At 52.3% G+C, this 27,610-nt stretch overlaps 1 protein-coding gene across 7 annotated transcripts in view; it reads left to right on the top strand.

The window, feature by feature from the left end:
* The window catches only part of SLC23A2 (solute carrier family 23 member 2), a 123,481-nt gene that overhangs the window by 81,611 nt on the left and 14,260 nt on the right, over positions 1-27,610 (top strand). For 4 of the 7 annotated variants that reach the window (XM_051845288.3, XM_051845286.3, XM_089307247.1 and 1 more), the window contains 7 exons: positions 7,552-7,640; positions 8,647-8,717; positions 9,652-9,833; positions 18,161-18,281; positions 18,746-18,902; positions 24,002-24,149; positions 25,466-25,571. In XM_051845288.3, coding sequence (XP_051701248.1) covers positions 7,552-7,640; positions 8,647-8,717; positions 9,652-9,833; positions 18,161-18,281; positions 18,746-18,902; positions 24,002-24,149; positions 25,466-25,571 — 874 coding nt within the window. Of the gene's footprint in view, positions 1-7,551; positions 7,641-8,646; positions 8,718-9,651; positions 9,834-18,160; positions 18,282-18,745; positions 18,903-20,369; positions 21,169-24,001; positions 24,150-25,465; positions 25,572-27,610 lie in introns of those variants that run through there. The other 3 variants (XM_089307248.1, XM_089307249.1, XM_089307250.1) reach the window with 2 other exon arrangements.

The raw sequence follows: 27,610 nt of genomic DNA, 5'->3' as shown, positions 1-27,610 counted from the left end.
GGAGCCTGGGGGTGTGGGGCAGCTGCCCGGTTTCTCCAAGCCTCACTCCCCCCACAACCCCACCCCACCCCACCCCTGCCAAGCCCCTCTCCCCCATGAAAATTGATAATGGCGGAATCGTGAGTGAGCATCCACACGAGGTGCTGCGGGCATCTGTCCATACTGGCCTGTTTGCGCTCCTCATCACAGGGAGCCCTCTGGGAGGGGAGGAGGCAGAGAGGGTGCTGCAGGCAATGCCTGAGAAGCCCAACACAACCTCGCCACCCCGAGTGAGTGCCCCAGGAGGTGGCTGTGCTCCTGAGCATACAGCTGGGAGCAGAGTGAGCCCCACTGACCCCAGCTCCTATCCCAGAGGCATTCACAAATCACAGTGGTGTTTGCTCAGCCCCTCCCCCCTGCCACTCAGTGTGTTCTCTGGTGAGGGTTGGGGCTGCTCACAGATTCCCCAGTTTGCTCCTTAGCTCAGCTGTTCTAAATGGGCTCCTCCCCTGAGCCGTGAGCTTCCTCTGCCGCTCCAGGGCACGCACCAGGTCCCCAGGGTGAATGTAGGTTTGATGATGGTAGTTCCTGCTTTGCTCTCTGACCAGTGGGGCCTGTGTGCCCCACACTTTCCCCCAGGGCTGGATTGCTGGTGCTGGTCCTCATCCTTGTCCCCGCCCCTGTGGCTACCCCCAGTGACTGGCCCAGCACAGCAGCAGAGGAGCACTTGCCACCAAGAGCTGGGAGGAGGCTCCTTTCTTTTTTCCTTTTCTTTGCTTTCCTTTCTTTTTAAAGTTTTTGGAATTTGTGACTGTTTGGCCTAACTCTGTATTTTAAGGGATATATTCTCATCTCCCCCTGTCTCACGCCCACCTCACCGTCCAGCCCACTGAAGACTCTTGATTAGCATAATCCCTGTTGAGTCATATCTGTTGAAAGGTAATTGGCCTAGGGTGAAATCTACCCTTTCTAACATGTGCAGCCGGGAGATTTCTCCCCGTGTGTGCAGGTACCTCCCCACCACCCCAGTCAGCGGACAGGACCACGCCATGTCCCCAGAGATCTAATGTGCACCTTTGTACCTGGCCGGATCTTTAAGTTGCAAAGTGTCTGATTTGATGCCATCATGTCTGAAAAGGAGGGGCTGCAAAGGAAAAGGGGAATGCAAATATGGAAGGAACGAGCGAAGGGGCGCAGTGGCACTGGGTTGAATTGAGACATCTGTGTTCTCGCTACCCAAAAGCATATAGAAGACATGGGGTCTCAGTAGCAATACACCCGGCACAAGACCTTGGTCTGTAAGTTGAGGGTGGAGAATGATGTGGGCTGGGGTGCGAGGGGGTTTAGAAAAGTGCCAAGTTGAGCCTGGGACGTCTTGTAGCAAAAAGCTAGGAGCTTGCTCAAAGGGCGTCCTGTGAGAGCAGTAGCAGGAACTGGCTTGAACAGACTGCTTTGGGCAAGTGTGGACAGTTTAATTACTAAGAACGGTAGCGAATTGCAAAATGTAGAATAACAAAGGAATCCATGAGCCGACAGTAATTTTTGGAAGCGAGGAAGAGGGAGATAAAATTGGACTAAAAGGAAAGCTCTTTTTTACTAATGACATCAGTTTAAATCTGGACGGCATGATAGAATTGGAAAAGTAAAACATTTAAACCCATTCTGATGATGTAATAGTTATGCAGCCTAAGAAACCCCAGGCAGATTTTTTTTTTTAAAGATATATTTATTTTGGCCGGCGCCGCAGCTCACTAGGATAATCCTCCGCCTGCGGCGCCGGCACACTGGGTTCTAGTCCTGGTTGGGGCGCCGGATTCTGTCCCAGTTGCTCCTCTTCCAGTCCAGCTCTCTGCTGTGGCCCGGGAAGGCAGTGGAGGATGGCCCAACTGCTTGGGCCTTGCACCCACATGGGAGACCAGGAGGAAGCACCTGGCTCCTGGCTTCGGATCGGCGCAGCACGCCAGCTGTAGCAACCATTTGGGGGGGTGAACCAACGGAAGGAACACCTTTCTCTCTGTCTATCTCTCTCATTGTCTAACTCTGCCTGTCAAAAAAAAAAAAAAAAAAAAATTTAGCCTGTGCCATGGCTCAATAGGCTAATCCTCCACCTGTGGTGCTGGTACCCCGGGTTCTAGTCCCGGTCGGGGCGCTGGATTCTATCCCAGTTGCTTCTCTTCCAGTCCAGCTCTCCGCTGTGGCCTGAGAGTACAGTGGAGGATGGCCCAAGTGCTTGGGCCCTGCACCCACATGGAAGACCAGGAGAAGCACCTGGCTCCTGACTTCAGATCGGTGCAGCGCACCAGCCGCAATGGCCATTTTGGGGTGAACCAAGGGAAAAGGAAGATCTTTCTCTCTGTCTCTCTCTCTCTCACTGTCTAACTCTGCCTGTCCAAAAAAAAAAAAAAAAAGATTTATTTATTTTATTGGAGAGGCAGAGAGAGAGAGGTATTCCATCCACTGGTTCACTCCCTAAATGGCCGCAATGACTGGAACTGTGCCAATCCAAAGCCAGGAGCCAGAATCTTCTTCTGAGTCTTCCACATGGATGCAGGGGTCCAAGGACTTGGGCTATCTTCTCCTGCTTTCCCAGGCCATAGCAGAGAGCTGGATCGGAAGAGCAATAGCCAGGACTTGAATTAGTGCCCATATGGGATGCCAGCACTGTAGGCGGCGGCTTTAACTGCTGTGCCACGGCACCGGCCCCTGGGCAGATTATTAATTGCACAGGGGAAGAGGCACTTTTGCAGTGGAGAGGTACAGCAGCTGCCGCCTTAAACAAACTTCTACCAAGGAGGAGCTCCTGCCATGAGGCAGTGACACCTGTGCAGTTTCTTTGCCAAAGATGTCTGGTCTGGACCTGAACCTGACACTGGATAACTGGACACAACGTAGGGCTTCAGTCGGGGAAGGGAGAAGGAGATGTAAGTACTTTTTTTAAACAATTAGAGAAACTTAAGTATGGCTTGAGTGTTGGATTGCATTATTAAATTGCTGTCCCTGGTCTTGGCTGTGATGAGGGGAAGGTGGAGATGTAGGAGAATATGCTTATTCTTAGGGGAGGCGTGCTGAAGTGTTGGTGATGTATGCTAGATCTGCAAGCGACTCTAACAGCCCAGCCATTAGAGCGACAGATACACAGGTAAGGGAGTATTTCAGAAAGTTCAGGGAAAATGTAGTTATAAAATAAGCTTATTTTGGTGCATAAATTTTGAAATTCATGTATAGTTTTTCTGTACTATGCATTTCTCATGCATTTTTTAAAAACATTTATTTGAAAGACAGAGGGATGGAGAGACAGAGAATCTTCCACACATTAATTCATGGCCCCAAATGGGCTGCAGTGGCTGGGCCAGGGCCAGCCTGAAGCCAGGAGCTTTTTCCCGGTCTCCAGTGTGGGTGGCAGAAGCCCAAGCACTTTGGCCATCTTCCGCTACTTTCTCAGGCACATTAGCAGGAAGCTGGATCAGAAGTGGAGCAGCCAGGATTCAAACTGGCATCCAAATGAGATGCCAGCATCACAGGAGGTGGCTTGACCTATTGCGCCACAGCACTAGCCCCCTCCTGCATTTTTTGAAGATCTCTCACATACATAGCTTTCAGAACTTTTTGTGTCAGAACTGCCCCCTTGTACAGTAAGTAATGGTGCAGGCCATCAGTTACCAAATTTTCTTTGGCATGTTGCGGTTTGCTGTTCTCTAGAGACACTTGGGACAGGCACTCCCAATGGCAAATCCAATATTAAAACCACAGCCACAGGTATGGTTTTCAGGTTGTCCTGCACTCGTGTGGCAGCGAAGGGTCTTGCGAGATGTGGGTGATTGGTTGGTTGAGGAAGCGAGGGCACAATGCCTGCTGTCTGTGTGAACGGGTTTTATTTTTGTTCATTTTCATGGAAGAGCTAAGTTCTGGGCAGATAGCTTTGTGCCTTCCTGATGCTCTGCACAACCCGAGGCCTTCTGAGCTTCTGGAGGGCTTCCTCGGTGGCCCTGAAGCTTTGCCTGGCCCATCGTGTGCTGATGCCTCATGGCTCCGTCTGTGTAGGGCTTCCAGTCTGAGCAATGCCCTCTCCCAAATTTGCAGCGAAAATCAACATTCCAGAAAATAACCTCCCAGTTCTAGTCTGATAAAATCCCTGTTATAGGACATTGGTAGGTGGAGCCATCAGCTAGTCACGCATTTGTTGGCCGGGGACGTACGTGCTAGGTCCAGAGATCTGGCCATGAGGCCGGGACAGGCAGGGTCAGCATCTGGGAAATGCAGCGGCAGAGACTGTGGCCCATCCGTGAACGAGTGTGCAGCAGCCTGGCCTGGGATGCTCGGTCCCCTGAGCCAGGGCCAGAGGATGGGGGGAGGGTCCCTGCCCCACAGCCTTGGGGCCGTCCTCCACGGTGAGGTTCCCACCAGGCCAGAGTAGCTTCAGGTCTGGGTCACCTGTCCTGCTCCCCTAAAGTGGCTCTTTCTGGGGTTTTCCTTCTGCCCACGGGCAGAGTGTTGGCCCTGCGCCCTCTGACCTTTGCCCTGTCCTTTCCCTCACTGTAAAGCATCTGCAGTTCTCCAGCCTCCCCAGTCCAGCTTCAGCTTCCTTTGTGCTCTCGTTAGGAACATGCTGAGGGCTACCAGCGCCCTCGTCCTGGCCTCCGTGACCACTCCTGCAGAGCCCACAGCAGCCTGCCCCGTTCACACGTGGCCATGATTGGCATCTCCTGAACAATGCAGAAACCCCGCACAAGGCGCTGCGTAGTTGTTTTCATTGTTGTATCTGCTCAGCCTTGTGCCTGTGTCTCGCACGTCCCCAAGAAGTGGTTACGAGGGCCAAAGTGATGGCTCGCTTCCTCTAGCACAGGGGCTGTCAGTCTCGACCTCACCTAGAAGCGACTTCGCAGTGCTGCTCTGGGGTCCCCAGCCCAGAACCCCGTGAGACGTAGACCCTGCCCCATTTCTTCCCGGCACCTCGGGCGGGTGACTTGCAAAAGTGGCAGCTAGGAAGTCTTGAACTGTAGGGGAACAAATTACAGTTTCAGGAGTGATCCTGGAGGACGTGGCTTGAGTGACAACTAAAAACTGAACACAGGCAATTGTTGATGACAGCAGATGTGTGAAAGGGCAGGTGGGCCAGGCATGGGGTTCAGTTCACCTTGGTAGCCAGGCGGAAATGAGGAGCCTCCAACAAGGCTTTCAATAAAGCAGAGCCTGTCTGGGGCAGGTTAGATCCTGTTGCCGCCCTAACCTGGGGCTTGACGGGGGCCAGGTATGACAAAGTGTCCTGTCTGCTCAGGCTGCTTGACACTACCGGCTGGTCATACTGTGGATTGTAGACGCGGTCCCTGCGAGAATCCACAGGCTTTTCCACACTGAAGGTAGACTTTCCATGCAAAAGAGAACACTGCGAAAGTGGCTGCTCGAGGCCCTGCAGGGTCCGTGGTAACCATGCGGTGCACGGGTGAGCGAGCGAGCAAGCCTGTGTTCCAGGGATCCCTGCCTCGCAAAAGCAGACGGCGTGGCAGATTTGCCGCACCGGCCAGTTTAATCAGCTTCCTTCCCAGCCATCAGCCTTCCCACCCATCAGCAGTCTTGGGTGCCTGGGGCGATCCATGTGCCTGAGGTTTTGGATGATGGTCACGTGAGCAGGATCTCCAAGACAGGAGCAAGGATTGGCCAGCCTCACGCTGGGCAGGCTCCTGGGCACAACCGCTCTGTGGTGTTGGTCTCTTTCTGGGGAATTTGGCTCTGATGACCGTGAGCTCGGAGGCTGCTGCGTAGCATGTTCATGTGCTCTCGCTGCAGCTACCCCAGGAATATTGCAGTCGCCACTGGGTCATGCTGCCAGTTGCACAGCCCACACTAGCTGCCGGGGCAGTGCTGTGCGTGGCTGAATGGCGACACTAGCACCAGTGCGTGTGGCTCTTTCCTGATTGCCCTGGGGGAGACTTTTTCCGTTGTCGCCCACTCAGAGGAAACCAGAATCCAGCTGCTTGCAAACGAGCGAGCTGCTTTTTCACAGTGCTGGCAAGGCCTTTCGTCCTTGTTAACCCATAAAGTGCTTGCCCTGACAGAGGACACGATCAGATTCAGGCTGAGATCCGACCCGTGGAACCTAGTGCCAGTCTGACAGCACGGGATGGCCAGGCTCCTGAGGCCTAGATCTCCTCCTGCAGCTCACTCTTCCTTTCCCTTGCTGTGGGAAGCACGGCTTGAAATCTGAAACCCCAGTGACACAGCTGCTGCTTGGACCCTGCGAGGTGGCTTCCTTCCCCTGTGAGGTGCTGCCTTCCCTCTGCCCTTTGCTTGTGCTCCCAAAAATTCATGCTGCTCGAGCTTTTTGCAAAGTTGAACAGTGTTCTCCCCTCCAGCAGGTGGTCGTAGCTGGGCAGCTGGTGGGGGGTATGCCCATGGGAGTGGCTGTCAGCAGGGCGTCTGGGTTGTGCTGGGTGGTCTGCCTCCATCTTAAAGCCAGCACCCTTCCTGCTTTCATTGCGTGGTTAACACAGCCACGTGGGCGTCTGTGACACAGGGATCCTGACCCTTGTCTGACTCAGAATGGTGTGCACTGGCTCTGGACTTGCCCAGCCCGCTGTGTCACTCAATCTGGTACCTGGTCCCCCGTGGGCTGAACCTGCTGTCCGGTAGCTGCGAGAAGACCTCGGGTTTCTGTCTCACTGGCAAGGCCACTTAGAGCCTTTAAGAAGGATTTGGGTATCGGGGCTGGGAGGGGGGTCTCCCCAGTTCTGCAAACCAGAGCCACAAATAATGCGAAAACTACAGTTTTCTCAGGAGCCCGTAAAGCCACAGTCGTACAACCTAGCGGAGATACTGTGCGTTCTTCAGAAAAGGCAAAGTTCTTTCCAGTTGGAGGAGCCACAGTGCTCGTGAATTCAGCATCAAGCATCTAAAGTGACCGAGTGGTGGCGTTCGAGGGTCTGTGCGTTCATTCGGAGGAGGTGGGCAGGGAGGGTGCCCGGCCCCTTGAGGATGCGTTCGAGCACTTGTGAGGATTTTTAAGGATGATGCAGAATATTTAGTGTATTTCCTCTCCTGTATAACTCACCACTTCCTTTCCCTTTGAGAGGTCTGGATCGCTAACACAGTTTCAATACTTGCCGGCCGTGAGCAGGGCTGTCTTTGCCTCTTCACACTGGAACAGCGGGAGGAGATAGACGCTGCTCATGCCAGGGGATCAGACTGTGAAAGGGAAGAGGAGGGGGGAGGTTCCGTAGCAGAGCGCACTGGCGTTTAAGGAGGAGCTCATAGCTCAGCAGGCAAAGGGGGAAGCCCAGGTGCCCAAAGGCCCCCTCCCTCCAGGGGAAAGGTGGCGGTGGCAGGGGCTGCTGGCACTGACCCCAGACTCCCTGACCACCCCCCTCCTCCCAGAGCTTCCTGGGGCTGAGTAGCAGGAGGGAGGACGGAGCTGTGTGGCGTAGGAGGCGATCCCTGCAGCCGGGGCTCTTTCTTCCAGGTGTGCCTGCCTTTACCCATGTGCTGTGTGTCTGTGGAAAAGACTGTTACGCTGTCAATAGTGAACTACCTCGGTAGTTCCCGATGCCGTGATCATGGTTTTGGTCTCGTTTCTTTTAGGTTACCCCTGTTTCAGGCCAGTGCTTTTGCATTTTTGGCCCCTGCTCGAGCCATCCTGTCTTTAGATAAATGGAAATGTAACACCACAGGTAATTGCAGTTATTTCCACATATGTCATTGGGGTCCTTTTCATGCAGGTGACCGAAGGGAGGCCTGGCCACGCTGCCCTCAGCAGCAGGACGTCCCTGATGGAATTAGGCACAAACCCACACACAGCTTAGAGCTCCAATCTGTGGATCGTGTCTGTCTGTCTCTCTCTATCCACTCGTTCATCTGTCCCCAGCCTAAGAGCAAGTAAGGACCAGGCATGACCTCACTTCTCTATGCTAATGAAATTGATACATGCGGGAACGGGATAGAAAAATACTTGTGCTATTTTTCTGCCTCTCTCTCTCCGTGGTTTTGACGACCCCCACCCCTCCCCAGTAATCACTCTCTCTGCTGCGTCAGCATCCCTTCTCTGAAACGTCTCTGCTTTTTAAGGATCTGGCTCCTGCGGTTTCCTGCAAACGACTCTCGGTCCCCTTCCTTAGTGATTGCAAAGATCCTTAAGGAACCCGACAAGGTCAGGGACTGGAGAAAATCAGAGTCAGACCTGTAGCCCTCTCAAAAGACAGTTCACGCTTTGAGGTTCCAGGAGCAACAGAGTCCCAGCCCTCACTTCCTTCCTCGCTCCTAGGAATTACTTTGGGACCATGGATTTGCTGTAGGCGCCAGCAAAGGCCCTCTGTTTTACCTAGGTTCCTAAAACCTCAGTCCAGCAAGCTCGCTGTGGGGCATTTCAGTCGGCCGCTTGGCGAAGGTTGGCTTTCTGGCGTGAGGCCGGAACCAGTAATGTGGATCGCCGCTTCCGTCAGCCGTGACACACTGGGGAGCTCTCAGGGCGCTGGGGTGCATTTGGTTAAATTAGCCTGGGGAAGCGCACCTGTCAGTGTGCTCCGCTGCCCTGTTGAGGTCGGATGGCAGGGATGGGTGCTGATGGACACGGGACACTTAACACAGGGAGGAGCTTCTCCTTGAAGGGTGAAGTGCATGAGTCCTGCGAGGCCTCAGGGTCACTCCAAGGAAAACCTTGTCTTTGTTTGTGTTTTCAAGATGTGTCCATTGCCAACGGGACCGCAGAGCTGCTGCACACGGAGCACATCTGGTACCCCCGGATCCGAGAGGTAAAGAGCGGCCGTTGTCTGCTCCCCAGAAACTGCACTCACGTTCATTAGCCCCTCTCAGGATCTGAGACGTTTCGCTCTGGGCAAACTAAGCGTAGCTAATGTCCCCGCCGAGCAGAGCCCGTGGAAAGGCTGCGTGCAGCCAGGCGGCGCCCCGCCTCTACCGGCCCGCGCGCCTGTCTGCTCACACCTTGCAGTGTGACCAGCCGAGGCCTGGCGCGTGGACAGGGAGCAAAGTTGCTCATCTTGGCCTCAGGATTTGCCTGTGTTTTCAGAAAGAACTACTGAGAATGTGTCTGCCCGAGTGTACTTACACCGAGCCGTGTGTGGCGCTCTGCAGATGTGAAGAAGGGCTGGCCGCGGATTCACATCTGAGATGATTCGCCGTCTGTGCAGGGTTAGCACAGACATGGCCATTCTCACACTGGACACCCTTGGACTGTCCACCAGAGACCCACTCTGTAGCCATGAGTCTCTGGCCTGCAGTGTGTGCACTAAGTGGACATCAGACATTTTGTCTATATTGTTTCTCAGTGGTGAAGGATAGCTTGCTTTATACTCTGTGCACCATTTACTTTTGAAAAAAAAAATTATTCACTTGAAAGGCTGAGTGACAGGTGCACTTCTCAGGCGCACTAGCAGGAGGCTGGATCAGAAGCAGAGGAGCCAGGACTCGAACCAGACAGTCTGACGGGGGCTGTGGTGACTTAACACCATGTGCCGCAACCCCTGCCCCTCGGTGCGCATTTCTGTAATGATCTTGCATCAGTGATGCAGTACTCAGCTGTGCTAGGTCCCAGTGAGTGTCCAGCTGTGTCGTGCCCCCTGTATGATGACATAGCTTGTCTGGGGGGTTAGTGGTCGTGGCAGGTGACGTGTGGGGTGTCTGACCTGATGCAGCTCATGCTCAGGTCTGCGCTGTCTCTGTTTCCAGATCCAGGGGGCTATCATCATGTCCTCGTTGATAGAAGTCTTCATCGGCCTCCTGGGCCTGCCCGGGGCTCTGCTGCGCTACATCGGGCCCCTCACCATCACGCCCACGGTCGCCCTCATCGGCCTCTCGGGTTTCCAGGCAGCTGGGGAGAGAGCGGGGAAGCACTGGGGCATCGCCATGCTGTAAGTGTTGCGGGAGCGGATGGGAAGTGTGTCCCCTAACTCCATGTCACTACTGTAGGGCGGCCTTCTGGAACGTTCGCATAGATGCTGGGAGATAACTTTTTTTACTCTCTTAGAAAGAACAGTCTGACAGTTTGAACTTTATTCCTCTTGTGCCAGGGAATGGTGGAAAGGATCTTAGCCCCAGAGTTTAGGAAGTGATAGACAGCCAAGGTATTCCAAAGACAGACTTGGCCGTGATGTCACGTCAGGGGAGAAGTGGAAGGTTTTAAATGGGTCAGGTGGTGCCATCCTCAGCTCTTAACTTTTGAGGTCATGCTAAGTCTCAGGCGCATGACTTGAAATACTGAGAAGCCACATCCTTCAAATGACTCCTAAAAAATACCTCCAGGCCACCAGTGGACAGGAGCTGCAGAAGGGTCTGTCGGCACTGATGGTGTGGTCCAGCTCCCCCGGCCAAACAGAGCTCCGCGGCAGAATCCGGGGTCTCTGCCGGGGACCTTGTGGCCCCCTTGCCCAGAACGTCAAGTCTGCTGAAGCTGCCCTCGCCCCTTTCAGAGGTGTGGACGCTTTGTGTCAGTGCAGACATACAGGACTGAGGCAGGGAACTCCGGCTCCTGTGTGTGCAGCACATGTGCAGTCACTGACGACACCGTCAGTAATGTTTCCAGCCGCTAACACTTCTGAAGCAAAGGAAGTCCTGCCAGAGATGACTTCCAGATTTATTCTGTGCTTTATGAACTGTTCTGTAATTATTTACTACCAGGCAGAATTTATGGAGGTGTTTTTTTTTTTTTTTTTTTTTTTGTCAAGCAGAGTTAGAGAGAGAGAGACAGAGAGAAAGGTCTTCCTTCCATTGGATCACTCCCCAAATGGCTGCTATGGCCGGCGCAGTGCGCCAATCCAAAGCCAGGAGCCAGGTGCTTCTCCTGGTCTCCCATGCGGGTGCAGGGCCCAAGCACTTAGGCCATCTTCCACTGCCTTCCTGGGCCACAGCAGGGAGCTGGACTGGAAGAGGGGCAACCGGGACAGAATCCAGCACCCCAACCAGGACTAGGACCCAGTGTGCCGGCACTGCAGGCGGAGGATTAGCTTAGTGAGCCATGGTGCTGGCTATGGAGCTTTCTAAACCAGGCATCAGCGCTTTATTTAAACAGTTGTTCGTATTACAAGGCAGACAGCATCATTATTCCCATTGGACAGCCGAAGAGACCAAGGGACAGAGCTGCAGTGTTGCTGGCCCAGAGTCACACAGCTGGTGCGGCTTTCAGACCCCACTGCTCTGACAGAGCTTAATTCTCCGAGTACAGTCTTTTTGCATTTTAGGACACGATGTGCGAATAAAGTGAGTCACAGTTTAATTGTAATTCACACAGTGTTACACAGGGAAGAATTTAATTTTATTTAATTTTCTCATTTCACGAAAGGTTGGTGCAAATGTATGCCACACCTGCCTGAGTGTGATGGCTTGTGTTAGTATTCACTCGCTGACACACAGTGAACACCAAGATGGAGGAGTTCACTGTAATACAGTAGAATTAGAAACCAGCGTCAAGAGGGTGAGGGAGGAAAAACCCCAACCGCTTAGAGGCTAATTAGAACATTTTTATAAATAACTCTTGAGCAGAGAGGAAATGGGCCCTTTGCTGCTACTAACAGCTTCACAAATGCCAGCACCAGTCACCCTTGTTGAGAAAATTCACAACTTTTAAAGCTGATTTTATCTTCAGGAGCTAGAAAAGCAGGCTTCAGTTATGAATCTGATGAAGGTGGAGAGGGGAGGGTTAACAAGGGTACAGAACACGTGGAGCAAATAAAAGCGACCAGTCCAGAGCTGATCTTTTGTGGCGTGGCCTAGTTAAGATGAGAGGAGCTGCCGGACGCTGCCTGCCCCCAAATTAAAACACAAAAAAAACCTAGCAAACTACAGGTGGCTTCACAGAAAAGCTCAAGTCGTGACGATTCGCTGCCTCTCACTCCAACCTCTGACCATTGAGGTCGTCAGGACCGGGCTGCAGCTCTCCACGGTCCCATGTCAACCCGGAGGTCAGAGCCGTTGAGCACCACACTCGCAGGCCAGCCCTCAAGCTTGCCCTGCGCTCGCCAAGCCACAAGACTCCTCAAGTATAAGTGGGAGAAAGCCTTAGACCTCGGATTCCCTCTCTGCCCCTCACGCCGCTCCTTCTCCTGTCGTCTCTGTGCTACTAACCTGCACAGCCTGCTCCCCGTGGCTTACACCGGACCTCCCCGAGTCACCTCCATTCTTTATTTTTTTAAATAAATATATATATTTTAAGATTTATTTACACAGAGAGAGGAGAGGCAGAGAGAGAGGTCTTCCATCCGCTGGTTCACTCCCCAGTTGGCTGGAATGGCCAGAACTGAGCCAATCTGAAGCCAAGAGCCAGGAACTTCTTCTGAGTCTCCTATGTGAGTGCAGGGGCCCAAGGACTTGGGCCATCTTATAACTGCTTTCCAAGGCCATAGCGGAGAGCTGGATTGGAAGAGGAGCAGCCAGGACTAGAACCAGCGTCCATATGGAATGCTGGCGCTTCAGGCCAGGGCATTAACCCGCTATGCCGCAGCGCCGGCCCCGCCTCCATTCTTTTCCTTTTCCTTCTCCTGTTTTTCTTCTCTTCGTCTTCTTTGTTGGTGGGAATCTCCGCAGCTTCACCTGTCAATCTCTCTATCAAGCTTCTCACTTCTGCTCTTGTCCGTTTTGGTTTCCAAGAGCTCTTCTTTGTCCTTGGGCTGTCAGCTTCCTTCGTGCAGACAGTCACCGTGGCACCTGCAGCACCTGGTGCCCCTTCTTCTCCGACAGGGCAGGTGCTGAGCAGGCAGGGTGTGAGTTTAGTGAGAAGGCAGCGGGGATGCAGCCCATGACCACAGGAAGAACGTTGTCGCAGGTCTTTGATCCGGAGTGGACCCCTGGGCCCTGTCAGTTAGCGGCGAGTGTACTGCATCTTCAGGAAGAGACATCCTGCGTGGGTTCTGCTGCTCTGGAGCGCCGAGAAAAGTGGGAACTGCCCAGCCACCTGCACCCTCGTGACAGGTCCTCACTGACAAAAGGAGAACCCTGGGCCCTCAGCCCAGGGTTGTGAAAAACAAAACAAAACTGGGCTGATGGATATTCTGTGTTCATGTTCCAAGCAGAGTTCAGCCACATCCAGGTCACCCACAGCAAGGCTCCTTGCAGTCTTTCAGATGCAAGTATGCGAAACACTGTTCCTCACCGAGACAGGCATTTGGTACCCAGCACTGCTCAAACCTAATTTATTTTTAATGCCACGCCTATAAACGTATCTTGGGAGGATATTGTTTGGAATGTGGTCTGAGGAAATGCTGCTAGAAATACTATAGCGAAAGACCCCTTGTGTCATTTCAGGAATTCAAGGGTGAGGAGATAACAGATAATGTGCTGACAAAACCCAACACGAGTGCACTTACTAATTAGTTTGCTCGTGTGTTTTTATTCATGAGAACCATGATGACTCTTCAAAAAATATTTGATCAAACTCAGCCTGTGTCCCTGCTGTCAGAGGGGTGGGAATAGAAGGATGTTTCCTGAAGAGGATTTAAAAATGCCCCGCACTTCAATGTTGAGAGACAACAGCAGGCAGGAACTGAGATCAGCATGTTTCTCGTCACGGGGGTTGACCCAGGCCGCTCTGGGCACGCGAGCCCATGCGTGAGACCAGAAAACAAGAGTGTGGGTCGGTACAGAAGGGGTGGGGGCAGGCCCGGCGACCTGCCCTCCCAGGAACTAGATACATCGCAGAGCTTCCTCAGTCACACCGTAGGCCTGGGACAGAGATGGACACTGCTGGAGCAGAAGCGGGGGGGGAAGCAGGACCAAGGAAAGATGTCTAGAACAGCGTGGTGAGCCTGTTTGCAGCCAGGGGGACGTGAGAGATTCGTGTAGGAAAACAATAGGAAAATACCAGAGTCCTGCTTGATACCAGGTGACATTTCAGTCGAATCAAACACTGTGAACACGCTAGAAGACAGCCTACATAAATATTTAATCACAGCGTGGGGAAGATCTTTGTTAAGGTAGATATTGGGTAGGTTTAGCTATACCAATGTCAGAGCCGCTGTGAAACTAGATTAGAAATGAATCTCCTGCACCCCATGGGAGACCAGGAAAAGCACCTGGCTCCTGGCTCCTGCCATCGGATCAGCGCGGTGCGCCGGCCGCAGCGCGCCGGCCGCGGCGGCCATTGGAGGGTGAACCAACGGCGAAGGAAGACCTTTCTCTCTGTCTCTCTCTCTCACTGTCCACTCTGCCTGTCAAAAAAAAAAAAAAAAAAAAAAAAAAAGAAATGAATCTCAACAACTTGCACAAGGAGGGCTCCTGTGCCCGAGGTCCCGGGCTCGGCCACGCACTCCTTGTCCGCGGTTCACGCCTGTGGCAGGTAGTGGGAGCGTCCTCCCTGCTTTTCTTCGGATGGGGTCGCACAAACGGGGCACCCAACTCGCTGCAGTGGCAGCTGGTGTCCACAGAAGATGCCCCAGTTCAATGAATCAGCAGCTGCCATCGATACAGAAGTCCTTAATAGAAACTGTTTCTCCTGAGAAAATTTATTATTTACTTAGGAAAAAGGTTGAACCTACATAAAAATGCAAAGTCTAGTATAAAGAACACCCACATCCTACCTCAAGCTCAAGAGCACCGACTGTCTCCCTGCCCTCCCCATCCATTTAAATGCTAGTCATTTGAAACTGAACAGGAATTAAGCAGACATCTGAAGTAAGTTAATAATCCCCTCCCACTCACCTCATCTCTCAAAGGAAATCCCATGATTAGTTAAGTGTGGTGTTTGTCCTTCCATATCTTTACGTTTTTATGCACATACAGGCAAACAGAAGCACACAGCATTAACATCCTATTATTGTGTAACTTGTCTCACCCCAACAAGTTGTTGGCTGGTCTCTCCAGAGCCCTGTTTGCAGATGGTTCTTACCCCTCCTGAAGCTGCACAAGCTTAAGTTGTGTGAATGGTCTGTCGTGTGTCCAGCCACGCCCCAGTTGACACTCATGTGGTTTAAAGTATTTGATGTCTAAAGCAGTGCTGAAATGCATATCCTCATGTGTAAAGGAAAAATTTTAAAATAAGCGATGATACAGGTAGCTGAATTGATGAAATGGGCAGGGATTTAGAATTACAATAAGACACCATGTCCCAGTGAGCAGCCAGTGGATGATTTTGGTCTCTGTGGGTGGGCTTGTGAAGTTGTTCATGTAGCTTCCAGTGTCACACCAAAGGGAATTGTTAAACGGTTATGGTCTGTCCATAAGCAGGAGGTAGAGAAGTGCTCTTGGCATTGATAGCTGCTGACAGCTGGTTAGGAAATAGTGTAGAGTGTGATCCCAACATGGGTTAGAGAAGAACCCATTGGTGCCCTGAGGACAGGGATGGGGGCAGGCTATCCATCTGTCTTCCTCTGACCCTGATGCCTGGCAGGGAATAGCCAATCAGAAATGGATAGGCCACAGTGTTACCTGATTTTCTCACCCAGCGTGGGGGTTGTAAGTCGCCTTCGGTTTTTGTCTCATTCTTTTGCTTATCTGCCTTTTCAAAATTTTCTACAACTTAGTATGTACTGCTTGCATAATAGTAAAGTAAAATAAAGGTTAAAAAGATGAGAAATGTTAAGCCTGAGGTGGGAAGCACCTGCCGTGCAGCCAGAGGCTCTGGGGCTGACCGCTGGTGCCCTCTGCCAGGCCCAGACACTGAGAATACAGGTGCATCCCCATCTCTGAGCCTGTGCCTTTGCCCTACGCTCACAGGGCACCTGGCCTGTCTGCCGCAGGTGTATTGAGGATAAAAATAAACTTAAATGGGTATTTTTAAAAAAGATTTATTTATTCGTTTGAAAGGTAGAGTTGCACACACACATATCTTCCATCTTGCTGGTTTACTCCCCAAATGGCTGCAACTGCCAGGGCTGGGTCAGGCCAAAGCCAGGAGCCTGAAGCTTCCTCCAGGTCTCCCACTTGAAGCAGCCAGAACCAGCACCCATATGAGATGTGCCTGCTTTTCCTGCTATACCACAAGTCTGGCCCCACTTAGATGGGTCTTATACAAGGGAAAAAAATGTACTGTTCATGTGTCTGATGAACAGATTGCCAGCTCCTAGGCCTGAGATCTGAGTGCCCTCCCTCAAACTCTGTCCCTGTTCTCTCCTCAGTGCCCTTTGCAAAGTGGGTACTGGTATTGGTAGGTCTTACCTGAAATAATATCAGTAGCTTTTGTGGACCTTGGAGTATTCACTTTAAAATGAAGCAGCAATGGCCGGTGCCGTGGCTCAGTAGGCTAATCCTCCACACCCTGGGTTTTAGTCTCAGTTGGGGTGCCAGATTCTGTCCCAGTTGCTCCTCTTCCAGTCCAGCTCTCTGCTGTGGCCCAGGAGTGCAGTGGAGGATGGCCCAGGTCCTTGGACCCTGCACCTGCATAAGAGACCAGGAGAAGCACCTGGCTCCTGGCTTCGAATCAGTGTGGTGCGCTGGCCACAGTGCGCCGGCCGCAGCGGCCATTGAGGGGTGAACCAGCAGAAAAGGAAGACCTTTGTCTCTGTCTCTCTCTCTCACTGTCTAACTCTGCCTGCCCCCCCCCCCAAAAAAAAGAAAAAAAAAGAAGCAGCATTTTTTTTCAAACACAAAAATTTTATGCCTCTCTAAGGTTAAAATAGGCCAGATTTAGCATCTGCTTTTCCTGTATTTTTTTAAAAAGATTTATTTATTTATTTGGAAGACAGAGAGAGAACCACCTCCTGGTTCATTCCCCAAATGGCTACAGTGGCCAGAACTGAGCTGATCTGAAACCAGGAGCCTGGGGCTTCTTCCAGGTCTCCCACATGGGTGCAGGGGCACAAGGACTTGAACCATCTGCTGCTGCTTTCCCAGGCATGTTAGCAGGGAGCTGGATTGGAAGTAGAGCAACCAGGACTCGAACTAATATCCACATGGGATGCTGGCACTTCAGGCAGCAGCTTTACCCACTAAGCCACAGCACCAGCCCTGATATATTGTTTTTATTAAAGTTGACTGTCCCAGAGGAATTGCAGTAACTTGGGCACCATGTGCATTTTAAACCTTGAACCAGTACTGGCAGAGACCCCCAATGGGTCGCCAGTTCACACCGCAGCGCCTGAGAAGGGGGGAGAGGAGAGCACATACCTGCTCTGCAGCCGGGCTGTAGTCCACGCCTCATTAGGAATGCAGCAGTGAAGCGGCACCAGACTGGCTGTCGACGGAGCTAATAATTCCATCTCAGCAGCTGGAACCGAGCCCAGCAATGATTGAGCTCATTGGTCGGGAACTCGCACTTCCTGCAGCTCCACCTCAGGCTGTACCTGGGCGGAGGAGCCGCCCCATGGGGCATCCGGCTTGTCCTTGCGCTCTTTCATTATTTCAGTGGTGAGTGAGTGAATCCCCCCAGGGGAGAGAAGCAGTCCTACACCAGCCCACGTGTGCAGGAGTGTCAGGGTCCCACCACAGGGCAATCCCAAGTGGTCCTCTACCAGCCCAGACCTCCCTGTCCTTGTACTCAGCAGAGCAGTGGACAAGGCTCAGGCTGCAGAGCTGGGTAGGCCCTGGCCCCAGCACTCTCAGACTAGCCGTGGGATCTTGGGACTGTTGGCTTCATCCCAGTGGTCAAACGGGACGAACCTGGAAGCCACACCTGTAAGGCTGAGGTCACAGCCTTCCACAAGGTGACCTCACTGTGACATCTGGCACAAGACCTCCCAGAGCATCACTAATCCTGAATTCTACTGCGTGTACTTTTCTTAAATATGGAAGTTTCAATTTTTGCTTGTTAGAAGTTATTTATACTCATTGTGAGTATATCTGTGTTTTCCACAAAAGTGGAATTGTATTACCAGTTCCCGTGGACATTTGTTTTGCCATGTCCTTCCCGCCAGTTCCTGCATAGGCAGGCACACGGAGGGTGGGGGCGGGGGGGCTCACTTCTGCTTGTAGTGAACCTGTGCAGCCTGTGCCGTACCGGCACCTCTCATCCTCACATGGCATGAGCTTTCCTTAGCCGTGCGGATATTCCTTATTCTGTTTGTGAGAACTCAGCCCAAGCCATGGCATTGCCATTTCATCTCAACGTCAGGCAATGCTGGGTCAGGGAGGGGAGTCATGCTCCCCGAGAAGGTATTCCTGAAGGGTTTGGTGTCCCATGCAGTCCTGCAGAGTCCCGGCTGCCCTCTGGGTGAGCGACAGACACACCCATGGCCAGTTTTGTCACTGAAGCTTTGCTTGTCCTTTTCAGACCCTGAAGGAACACCCTTTAACCTAGCTGCTTTTCTTTCCACAGGACAATTTTCCTCGTGTTACTGTTTTCTCAGTATGCCAGAAATGTCAAGTTTCCTCTGCCGATTTACAAATCCAAGAAAGGGTGGACCGCATACAAGTTGCAGCTTTTCAAAATGTTCCCGGTGAGTGGCTGGGTCCTGCCCGCCACAGCGACATGGTTGCCCTTGGTCCAGGTGGAAACTGTCCACGCGAGGGACGTGGTAGTGACCTTGGGGAGCTGACGGCCACCCGACTTGTTGTGGCCTATGAAGTTCAGAAGCTTTGGAAGGTTCCAGGTTGGAAACAGGAGCAGGACTGGAGAAAGCAAGGGCCCTGTCCCTGGGGCTGAGTGGGGTCCGACTGCGTGTGGTCCCAGCAGGCACCGTCTCCACAGTAGCTTACCAGCCAGCTCTTGGAAGATCGCAGTCGGTTCAGCCGTGGGAGACAACTTTCTCAGTGCGATTCCATCCATGGAGCAGCCGTGCCGAGCACTGCCAGTGGAGGGCGCTAGGCTGGGCTGGGCTGGGCGTGTGGTCGGAGGTCGTGGGCGTGGCCAGCAGCCACTGGCTCCATGGGCCTGACAGAACTTCTCCCTTGACCCCTTTAGATAATCCTGGCCATCCTTGTGTCCTGGCTGCTCTGCTTCATCTTCACGGTGACAGACGTCTTCCCACCCGACAGCACCAAGTACGGCTTCTATGCCCGCACTGATGCCAGGCAGGGCGTACTTCTGGTGGCCCCGTGGTTTAAGGTTCCGTACCCATGTAAGTATCCTGCTGGCCACAGGGGTTGGGATCCCGAGCTTGCCCCGCACGGAGGCCCTGCAGGTTGGCAGAAGTCTGCAGCAGGAAGCGCCGTCTCTGTCCTAGGCTGTCTCTTGCAGCTCTCACGCTTCTGGTCATTAGAGAGCTGCAGAGCAAAGGAGGAGAGCTTTGTCCCCTGAGGACAGTGGTGACCACACACAGACCAGCCAGCTCGCTTCTTCCCCGAGCCGCTGGCCTTCAGGCTCTGCTAGGATGAGGTCTGGACAGGGGCTCCCCTGCCAGCTGGGAGCTGTGCTGGCCAGGACTGGAGGGTAGCCCCCAAGAAAGCAGGGGCAGAGTTGCCAGGGCCCAGACCTGCCAAGGCACACAGGTGTGAGTGGGCGGGGCCGGGGCAATTAGCCAGCAAGCTGCCCAAGCATGGCGGAATTTTCCTAATCTTTTAATGGGTGGCCGTAATCGTTTTAACCTTGCCACAGCTGTGGAGGTAAACGGATACCCACACAGAGCCGGAAGACGGAGCTTAAGTTAGAATGCGAGTGTTGGGCAACTCACTGGGGGAGAGAACTTGATCCCTAGCGGAACCAGCACCCGACCCATGTGTGCCTCTTCCTAGATCCCAACCCCGAAAACAGTGTAGAGGAACACAGAGGTGTCCATGCCCAGTCACTCCATGGTGAAGCCTCAGTTCTCAGCATTTGGTTTTTTTTTTTTTAACAGGCAGAGTTTACAGGGAGAGAGACAGAGAGAAAGGTCTTCCTTTGCCATTGGTTCACCCTCCAATGGCCGCCGCTGGCGCGCTGCGGCCGGCGCACCGCGCTGATTCGATGGCAGGAGCCAAGTACTTATCCTGGTCTCCCATGGGGTGCAGGGCCCAAGGACTTGGGCCATCCTCCACTGCACTCCCTGGCCACAGCAGAGAGCTGGCATGGAAGAGGGGCAACCAGGAAATAATCCGGCGCCCTGACCGGGACTAGAACCTGGTGTGCCGGTGCCACAAGGCCGAGGATTAGCCTAGTGAGCTGCGGCGCCGGCTCAGCATTTGGGATTTTTGTTAGAATTGAAGTCTGAGCTTAGGGTGGGCCCACTTATGCCCCTCGTTAGCTGTCTCACTTTCATATTTTATATTGACAAGGAGAAAAGGCAAGCAAAGCCTAGAATACTAAGGTTGGGTCAGAGGTGACCGCCCTGATGATGAGGATGTTGAATGCTAAATGAAGAGGATGTTGGCACTTGTCCGTCTTGTACTCAATACACTTACAAAAGCTTTACAAAGCTTAGTCTTCCTGAAACGGCGTTCCCATCAAGATCACGTCTCAGTATCCTGTTTCCAAAAAAGAATGTGCACAGTTTATAAACATACCTTGTAATCCTAAATAAATTGAGATTAAGGATCCCATGGTGAGGCTGAAGAGGAGAGGTGGGGGCCAGGGAGGAGGCGGCCCCACAGCTGCTCCTGTGTTTCTCCAGGGGCCTCCGGAGCCCAGGCACAAGGGGCGGGACTTAGCGCAGAGGACACTCAGTGTGACTGGGAGCCGGCAAGCGCTGCTGTCGTTTGTGAGCTGCTGTAGTTCCGAAGCTCCGCCCCATGAACAACACCTGCAGAGAGGTAGCTCTGTGTATCCTCTCCTGGTCTGGCTTCATCCGGGGACAGGTGTATCCGGACTGACTGTGAATATGTGTGCTTCTCATCTGTAATGTCAGCAGTGTGCAGTTTGAGAAACTCCGCAGTAAAGTAACACACAAATAAGGGTTCTAGTTAAAAGGAGAGACACGTTAACAGATTTAAGACAGAAGGCTGGACACCAGCAAGGCTCTAAATACATATGTTTACATACGTGTACACACACACATGGAGAATGGATCCAAAATTAACATTACAAATTTAAAATGTCGATGTCCATGGAACAAAGATTTTAGAAATCAACATTCAGAACTTCAGATAAAAGGGGAAAAAAGGCACTGGTGGCAAGTGTTTGCCTTACAGATAAGAGCCCTGCATTCCATATCACTGTACCTGGGTTCGAGCCCCATCTCTGGATCTTGATTCCAGCTTCCTGCCAACATAGACCCTGAGAGATGGCAGTGGTGGCTCAAATGATTGGGCTCTTGCCATCCACATGGGAGACATGGACTAAATTCCTGGCTCCTGACTTCACCCCAGCCCAGACTCGGCCATTGTGGACATTTGAGGAGTGAACCAGCAGATGGGAGCTTGCTAGCTATGTCTGTCTCTGCCTGCATCCCCCTCTGTCTATCTCTGCCTCTTAAATAATTTTGGAGGAAGAAAGGAATAATAATAAAGAAATGGAGAATATTGGAAACTGAGATGCTTAGGACCAGAAGTGTGTCAGATCTTGGATTTTTTTCCCCAGGTTTTAAAATATTTGCATCTATGTAGTTATCTTAGGGATGGGAACCAAGTCTAAACACAAAAGTCATTTATCTTTCTTTTTTCTTTTTATTTTTTTTTAAATGTTATTTGACAGAGTTAGAGAGTGAGAGAGAGAGAGAGAGAGAGAAAGGTCTTCCTTCCGTTGGTTCACCCCCAAAATGGTCACAGCTACGCCAATCTGAAGCCAGGAGCCAGGTGCTTCCTTCTGGTCTCCCATGCAGGTGCATTGGCCCAAGCACTTGGGCCATCCTCCGCTGCCTTCCCAGGCCACAGCAGAGAGCTGGACTGGAAGAGGAGCAACTGAGACTAGAACTCGGCACCAAAAAGTCATTCATGTTTCTTATCTACCTTATATACCTGGCCTGAAGGTGGTTTTATACATGATTTTTAGTGAGCCTGTGTTTTAACCGTGACCTGTCACATGACTGCCGATGTGGAATTTTCCACTTGTGGCTTCATGTTGGTGATCAAAGTTCAGATTTTAGAACATTTCAGATTTTCAGATTAGGGACACTCAACTTTGTTTGCAGCAAGATAAGAACGTCCCATCAAACTCAAGACAGGGAAATGAAGCCACAATGCTATAACAGTAACAACGTATGTAATAGTATAAAAGGTTCTTTAGAAAATTCAAAATACTACTTGATGAAGAAAACCTTGGAATGAAAAAAGTCCTTTCCAAACCACCCCAGAGAGGGGTGCTGGCCAGTCATGTTTCCAGTGGGTGCAGGTGGAGTGAGCCCCTGCTGCAGGAACCATGCCTGGAGCCCCAGCCACACCCACAGAGCAAGCTAGCCCTGGGCAGGAGCAGTTGTTCCCTGTCCCTCCAGTCATAGGCTGCACATCCTCTTTCTCTTTGCAAACCTATAGTTGCCCCCTGTTACCTAGGCCACAAAGGCCAAGCCCCTGCTGGTGGCTATTGGGCCAGTCCTAGACTTGCCCGCACCCCTCCCCTATTCTGTGCCCCAGGGAGGGCCTCCCCATCCTTCAAAGGGTACCCCCCATCTCCATCTCCTCCACGATTCCCTCCCTGGACTGGGACTGACATCCTCACATACCCTTACCCTGCCCCAGCATGGCTCTCGCTCTGGAATACAGCCAGTCACAGGGCTCCTAGCTCTTTCAGGTGGCCTGTGCCCCGAGCTGCATCGCTGGCCACTGCCTGGGAGACCTCTGCCAACCATCATCCTTGTCTCTGCTGCCTTAGCCTGGTGGCTGGGGTAGAACCAGGGGCTCAAGGGAAGAAGGCCGGCTATTTCATCAAGAGTTTGTTCTAAGCATGAAAGAAACTCGTGCTATTTTTATTGCATAAGATCAGTGGCTTCCAATGTCCACATTAATTGACTTATAAAGAAATTCATTTTATGAAGAATTAAGTAAATTCAGATACTCAGAATGAAACTACAGGCCGGCGCCACGGCTCACTAGGCTAATCCTCCGCCTGTGGCGCTGGCACACCATGTTCTAGTCCCGGTTGGGGTGCCAGATTCTGTTCTGGTTGCTCCTCTTCCAGTCCAGGTCCCTGTTGTGGCCCGGGAAGGCAGTGGAGGATGGCCCAAGTCCTTGGGCCCTGCGCCCACATGGGAGACCAGGAGGAAGCACCTGGCTCCTGGCTTCAGATCGGTGGGCTGTAGCAGCCATTTGTGGGGTGAACCAACGGAAGGAAAACCTTTCTCTCTGCCTCTCTCACTGTTTAACTCTGCCTGTCAAAAAAAAAAAAAAAAAAAAAAAAAAAAAAAAAAAAAAAGAAGAAGAAGAATGAAACTATAGTGGGACTTTTCTTTGCCATTTAAAATGAAACTGTGATTTTCCATAACATGGGGTTTTTGTGTGTGTGTGTGTGTGTGTGTGTAAGTGCTGTCAGTATGTTGGGGTGAGTCGGTCCTACCTTGTGCATGCTTTGCTACTGGGATTTAAATTCAGCTGGGGAATTTTCACTGTTTATCTGTTTGATGCCACCCCATGGGCAAGAGCAGTAGCATTTTGCAGCAGCCGTCTACAGCAGGGCTGTCAGTCCCTCTGCTACAGGCTTCCATCCCATCCCAGCAGGCCGTGTCAGGTTGTCATTTAGTAGTAGACAATGAGCACGAGTTTGAAGCACGTAGAGAAGCAACTTTTCCTAGCCATTTTTTTCTTTCCTTTTTTTTTTTTTAAGATTATTTATTTGAAAGAGTTTCATGCAGCAAGAAAGGGAGCGACAGAGAGAGAGAGAGAGAGAGAGATCTTCCATCTGCTGGTTCACTCCTTAGATGGCTGCAACTACCAGGGTTGGGCCAGACTGAAACCAGGAGCCAAGAGCTTCATCCAGGTCTCCCACCTGGGTGCTGGGGCCTAAGCACTTGGGACATCTTCCATTCTTTCCCAGGCACATTAGCAGGGAGCTGGATTGGAAGTAGACTGGCCAGGACTCAAGCCGGTGCCCACGTGGGATGCTAGCATTGCAGACGGTGGTTTAACCTGCTGTGGCACAGCGCCAGCCCCGGGAATTTTTTCTTTTAAAGACATAGGGGATGGTGTTCCTCACTGGGCCCTGACTTAGTCACTGCTGTCCCCAGGTACCTGATGCACTGGATTCAGATCTGTTATCAAATTCCACACGCTTCAGAATGCAAGTGGATCTTGTAGTCCTCAGCCCTCCAAGAGCTCGAGGGCCTGGTGCCCCTTTGTCTGCCCCCCTGGCGTTCTCACGGTTGGCTTCCCTCCTCAGTCCAGTGGGGCCTGCCCACCGTCTCTGCGGCCGGCGTCATTGGTATGCTCAGCGCTGTGGTGGCCAGTATCATCGAGTCCATTGGCGACTACTACGCCTGCGCCAGGCTGTCCTGTGCTCCACCGCCTCCCATCCACGCCATCAACAGGTACGTCCCCCAGAAGACGAGGCCCGCCTCAGGCCCAGCGTGTATCCCTCTGGGAGCTTTAGAGTGGATCTCAGAGAAGAAAGCAAGAGCTTCCACGTGGAGGCAGTGAGCAGTGGGTGTGTTTGACAAGTCCTGGCCAGAAGCCCAGCCTCTAAGAGGACCTGCCTCGCCCCTGCACCTGCCATGTGTCAGCCTTGTTCTCTGCGAGGTTTTGGGTCACTTTGATAATAACTAAATCTGCTTTGATTTTCAGTTGTCCTGTTTCCCCAACTGTTTTTTTCTCCATGGAAATTTAGTCTCTCGGGTGTTAAAGAGGTTCTTCCCTGTCTACAGGATTGTTTCTGAGTTGCACAAGTTCCCCCTTTCCCTCCTTTATCCCTCCATTCAATGTTATCTGCCACAGCGAGACAGCACCAGCGCCAGGGTGCTTTTCTCTCCCGTCTGTCGTGGGAGCCTTAGGGCAGGCAGGACCACCCCAGGTCGGTCAAGTACAGGTAGCCCAACTGTTCTCAAGGTTAGGAGCTGTGTAATCCACTCACAGTGCTGCACTGGAAACACAGGGACAGGAAGACCAGGGGCCAGGCAAGTCCCCAGGACCTAGAGGTTTCTGACCCGTGGCGTTGACGCTCTGCAGAGATGCGGTCCTTAGCTCCTGGAAGTCGGTAGGGAGTTGACGCTCAGATGGCTGCAGGATCTAGAACACAGCCCACATCACCGCCATTCCCCAGCCCACTGCCGCCCCTGCAGGAGGGCCTGAGGGCAGGCTCTTAGCGTGGCCGGCGTTGGTTCCCTGTGGAGGTTTTCAGACTCTGCGTCTTTCTCTGCCAGAGCTACTGCATGTGGTTCTCGTCAGAATCTCAGTGTTTGTAAACTTAGCAGAACACTTCCTTCCTGCTGAAGGGTTTCTCTAGTGAGGGATCAATTATGTTTTGTTTCTAGGGAAGGTGTGTGTCAGTCTCACATCCCAGCCAGTGGCTTCGTTTTCTGGCCCAAATCCTTGCTGTTTTGGTTTGTTTGTTCTTATTTTTCATTTGGAATGATTTTAAAACACTATCTGATGTGTGATTTATAGAGCTGCCTCTCCCAATTGGATGAGCCCCGGGCATCCTGTGGGAGCAAGGGTCCTGCTGCAGCAGGTCTGGGCTGTGGCCCCAGACTCTGCATGGCCAAGCCTCCCCCCATTCCTGTCCCCCAAGTGGGTGCTGGAGCTGCAGGTCCAAGGTCTACATCTTTGGGTTGCAAATGTTCAGAGCCTGTTTCAGAGTGTTTTGCCATTGAATGTATGTTTCTCCCTCCCCCTTTCCTTTACATTTTAGGGGGATTTTCGTGGAGGGTCTCTCCTGTGTTCTCGATGGCATATTTGGTACTGGGAATGGCTCTACCTCGTCCAGTCCCAACATTGGAGTTTTGGGAATTACGAAGGTACAGATGTTTTCCTAATTACCTGGTCGGGCCTCTAAACATTGATCCATTTCACCGATTGCTCTGACCGCTGTGGGTTCCAAAAGGAAGGGCCTCCAATTCCAAGATCTTCTCCCCGTCTCCTATTTTCCCTTTGATGGGTATTTGCAATGTCTGCCTGGAGGCCTCCCCTCTCCAGGCTGGCCAGGCTCAGGAGGCACTCAGGGGCTGTCATTCCTTCCTACACCTTCCAAGCACTGAGCAGCACCGCACCTGTGCCAGGCTGTTGTTCCAGGGACTTGGGACACACCAGTGAGTAAAAGAACGGAGTTTACATTCTAACAGGGGGAGATAAAAAGCAACAGTCAGCATTACAGGTCAGGAAACCTTACAGTGTGTCAGACGTGCAAAGTCCTGAGCGAAAACCTGGGGCAGAATGAGAGCAACTGGAGGGCCAGGTGTCAGTGAGACTGTGACCTTGAACAAAAGCCTGTAGCATGGAGGGAGGAAGCTGCAGGTAACCGGGGGAGGAGCATTCCAGAGGGGCCCTGGCCCGGTGCAGTGCCACGCTGGGCGTGGAAGGTCAGCACCGTGGCCAGTGGGCAGGGAGCGAGGAGGAGCAGGGGAGGTCTGCCAGGTGTGAGGACCAGGTCATGCCAGCTTTGACGCAGTGTGCGAGGTGCCAATCAGGTTGGGGTGACCAGCTGTGTTATCAGTAGTTCCAGATCAGAGATGAGGGTCTCCACTACACACAGGAAAAAAGTCAGTCTTCCATGGAAGAATTAACACAATCTTCAAACCTTAGCAGCCCTTTGTCTTTCAAGTAAAAATTGATGTAGAGTAGTGGGTGAACCAAGTCCCAATGAATCATGTCGGGGGAAGCCCTGAGATCCTGCCCTCCTCACCTAGCTGCACCTTGCACTGCCTCACCCCGAAAACCCAGGCTCCATAAGAAGCCTGGCCCAGGCCCTTGGGCTTTTGCTACCAGAAAGAAAACTATATCCCAGTCGCCTCGGGCGGGGCATTGAAGAACACAACCTGACCCACCGGCCACTGTGCACCATGCAACGGAGCCCAGAAGCTGCCTGCAGCTGTGCGACCGTTCTAAGATAGGCAGGAGATGGGGTGGGTGAATTTCCAAAGAAATAGCCCTCCCCTCCCCCTACCGCCCAGCTTCCTGTGAGATTCTGTAACCAGATAAAAAGAAACCAGATACTGAGTTTGGTTAATCTTGATTACAAATTCAGGTGAGAGGGAGCAGCGCGTGTCTGGAAGGTACACGCCTGACTTGTTTGTTGGTTTGTGCCTGAGTTGGCCGGGCTGGGCCCAGAGCTCAGTTTTAGGTGAGCTGACAGCCCCATCTGCTGCCTGTTGCTCCCTGCACTTGGCAGGTGCGCAAGGGCCATCCCTTGGGTCCTCTTGGGTGGCCATAGTGAGAACAGGGAGCTTAGAGAAGGGTCTGATGGAACACAAGCCTTGCCACTCGAGCCATGAGCTGGTAGGCACAAAACTAATCCCACACAAGAGAGCAGAAGGGCGGATGCTGAGGGGGAACCGTTTAATAAGCTGCCTCTCTTTCTGCAGCCATCAAAACATATCCCTTAATTTAGCCAAGGTCACTACAAGGTCACTGAAGGAACTAAGCTCCTTAAAGTTTACTGCTAAAACATGACCAAGCTGGGTTGGGATATAATTATCTTTATTAAAGTTTGAGTGATGCCCGCTTATTCAGCACAGGCCCCCTGCCAGCACTTTTTAATGAGCTCCTTGATCTCCCCTCTGAGTTCCTTTGGAGCCACTTCCCCAGCATCCAGTCCAGGGTAAAGTGTCAGCCCTGGAATCCGCTTTGCCCTGCCCTGAATCACAAGACTAGGTTCCACGAGAAACATGGTTTAATTGAGTCCACCCTGATAGCTGCCTTGGAGTGGGGAAGTGAGATGCGTAGCAGAAATCTCCCAGTGACTTGAGCCCCGTGGCTGGCGGGAAGGCCCCTGTCTAGAAGAGAGGAAACATGGGTTCTCGCCATGTCCACCTCTCATACACCCGAAGCACTCGGGGGA

Source organism: Oryctolagus cuniculus, chromosome 11 (assembly GCF_051225735.1).
Source record: "Oryctolagus cuniculus isolate XC-2025 breed Fujian yellow rabbit chromosome 11, ASM5122573v1, whole genome shotgun sequence".
Classification (NCBI taxonomy): domain Eukaryota; kingdom Metazoa; phylum Chordata; class Mammalia; order Lagomorpha; family Leporidae; genus Oryctolagus; species Oryctolagus cuniculus.
Note: the sequence above shows the minus strand (reverse complement) of the source record. Positions and strands in the feature narration are given on the sequence as shown.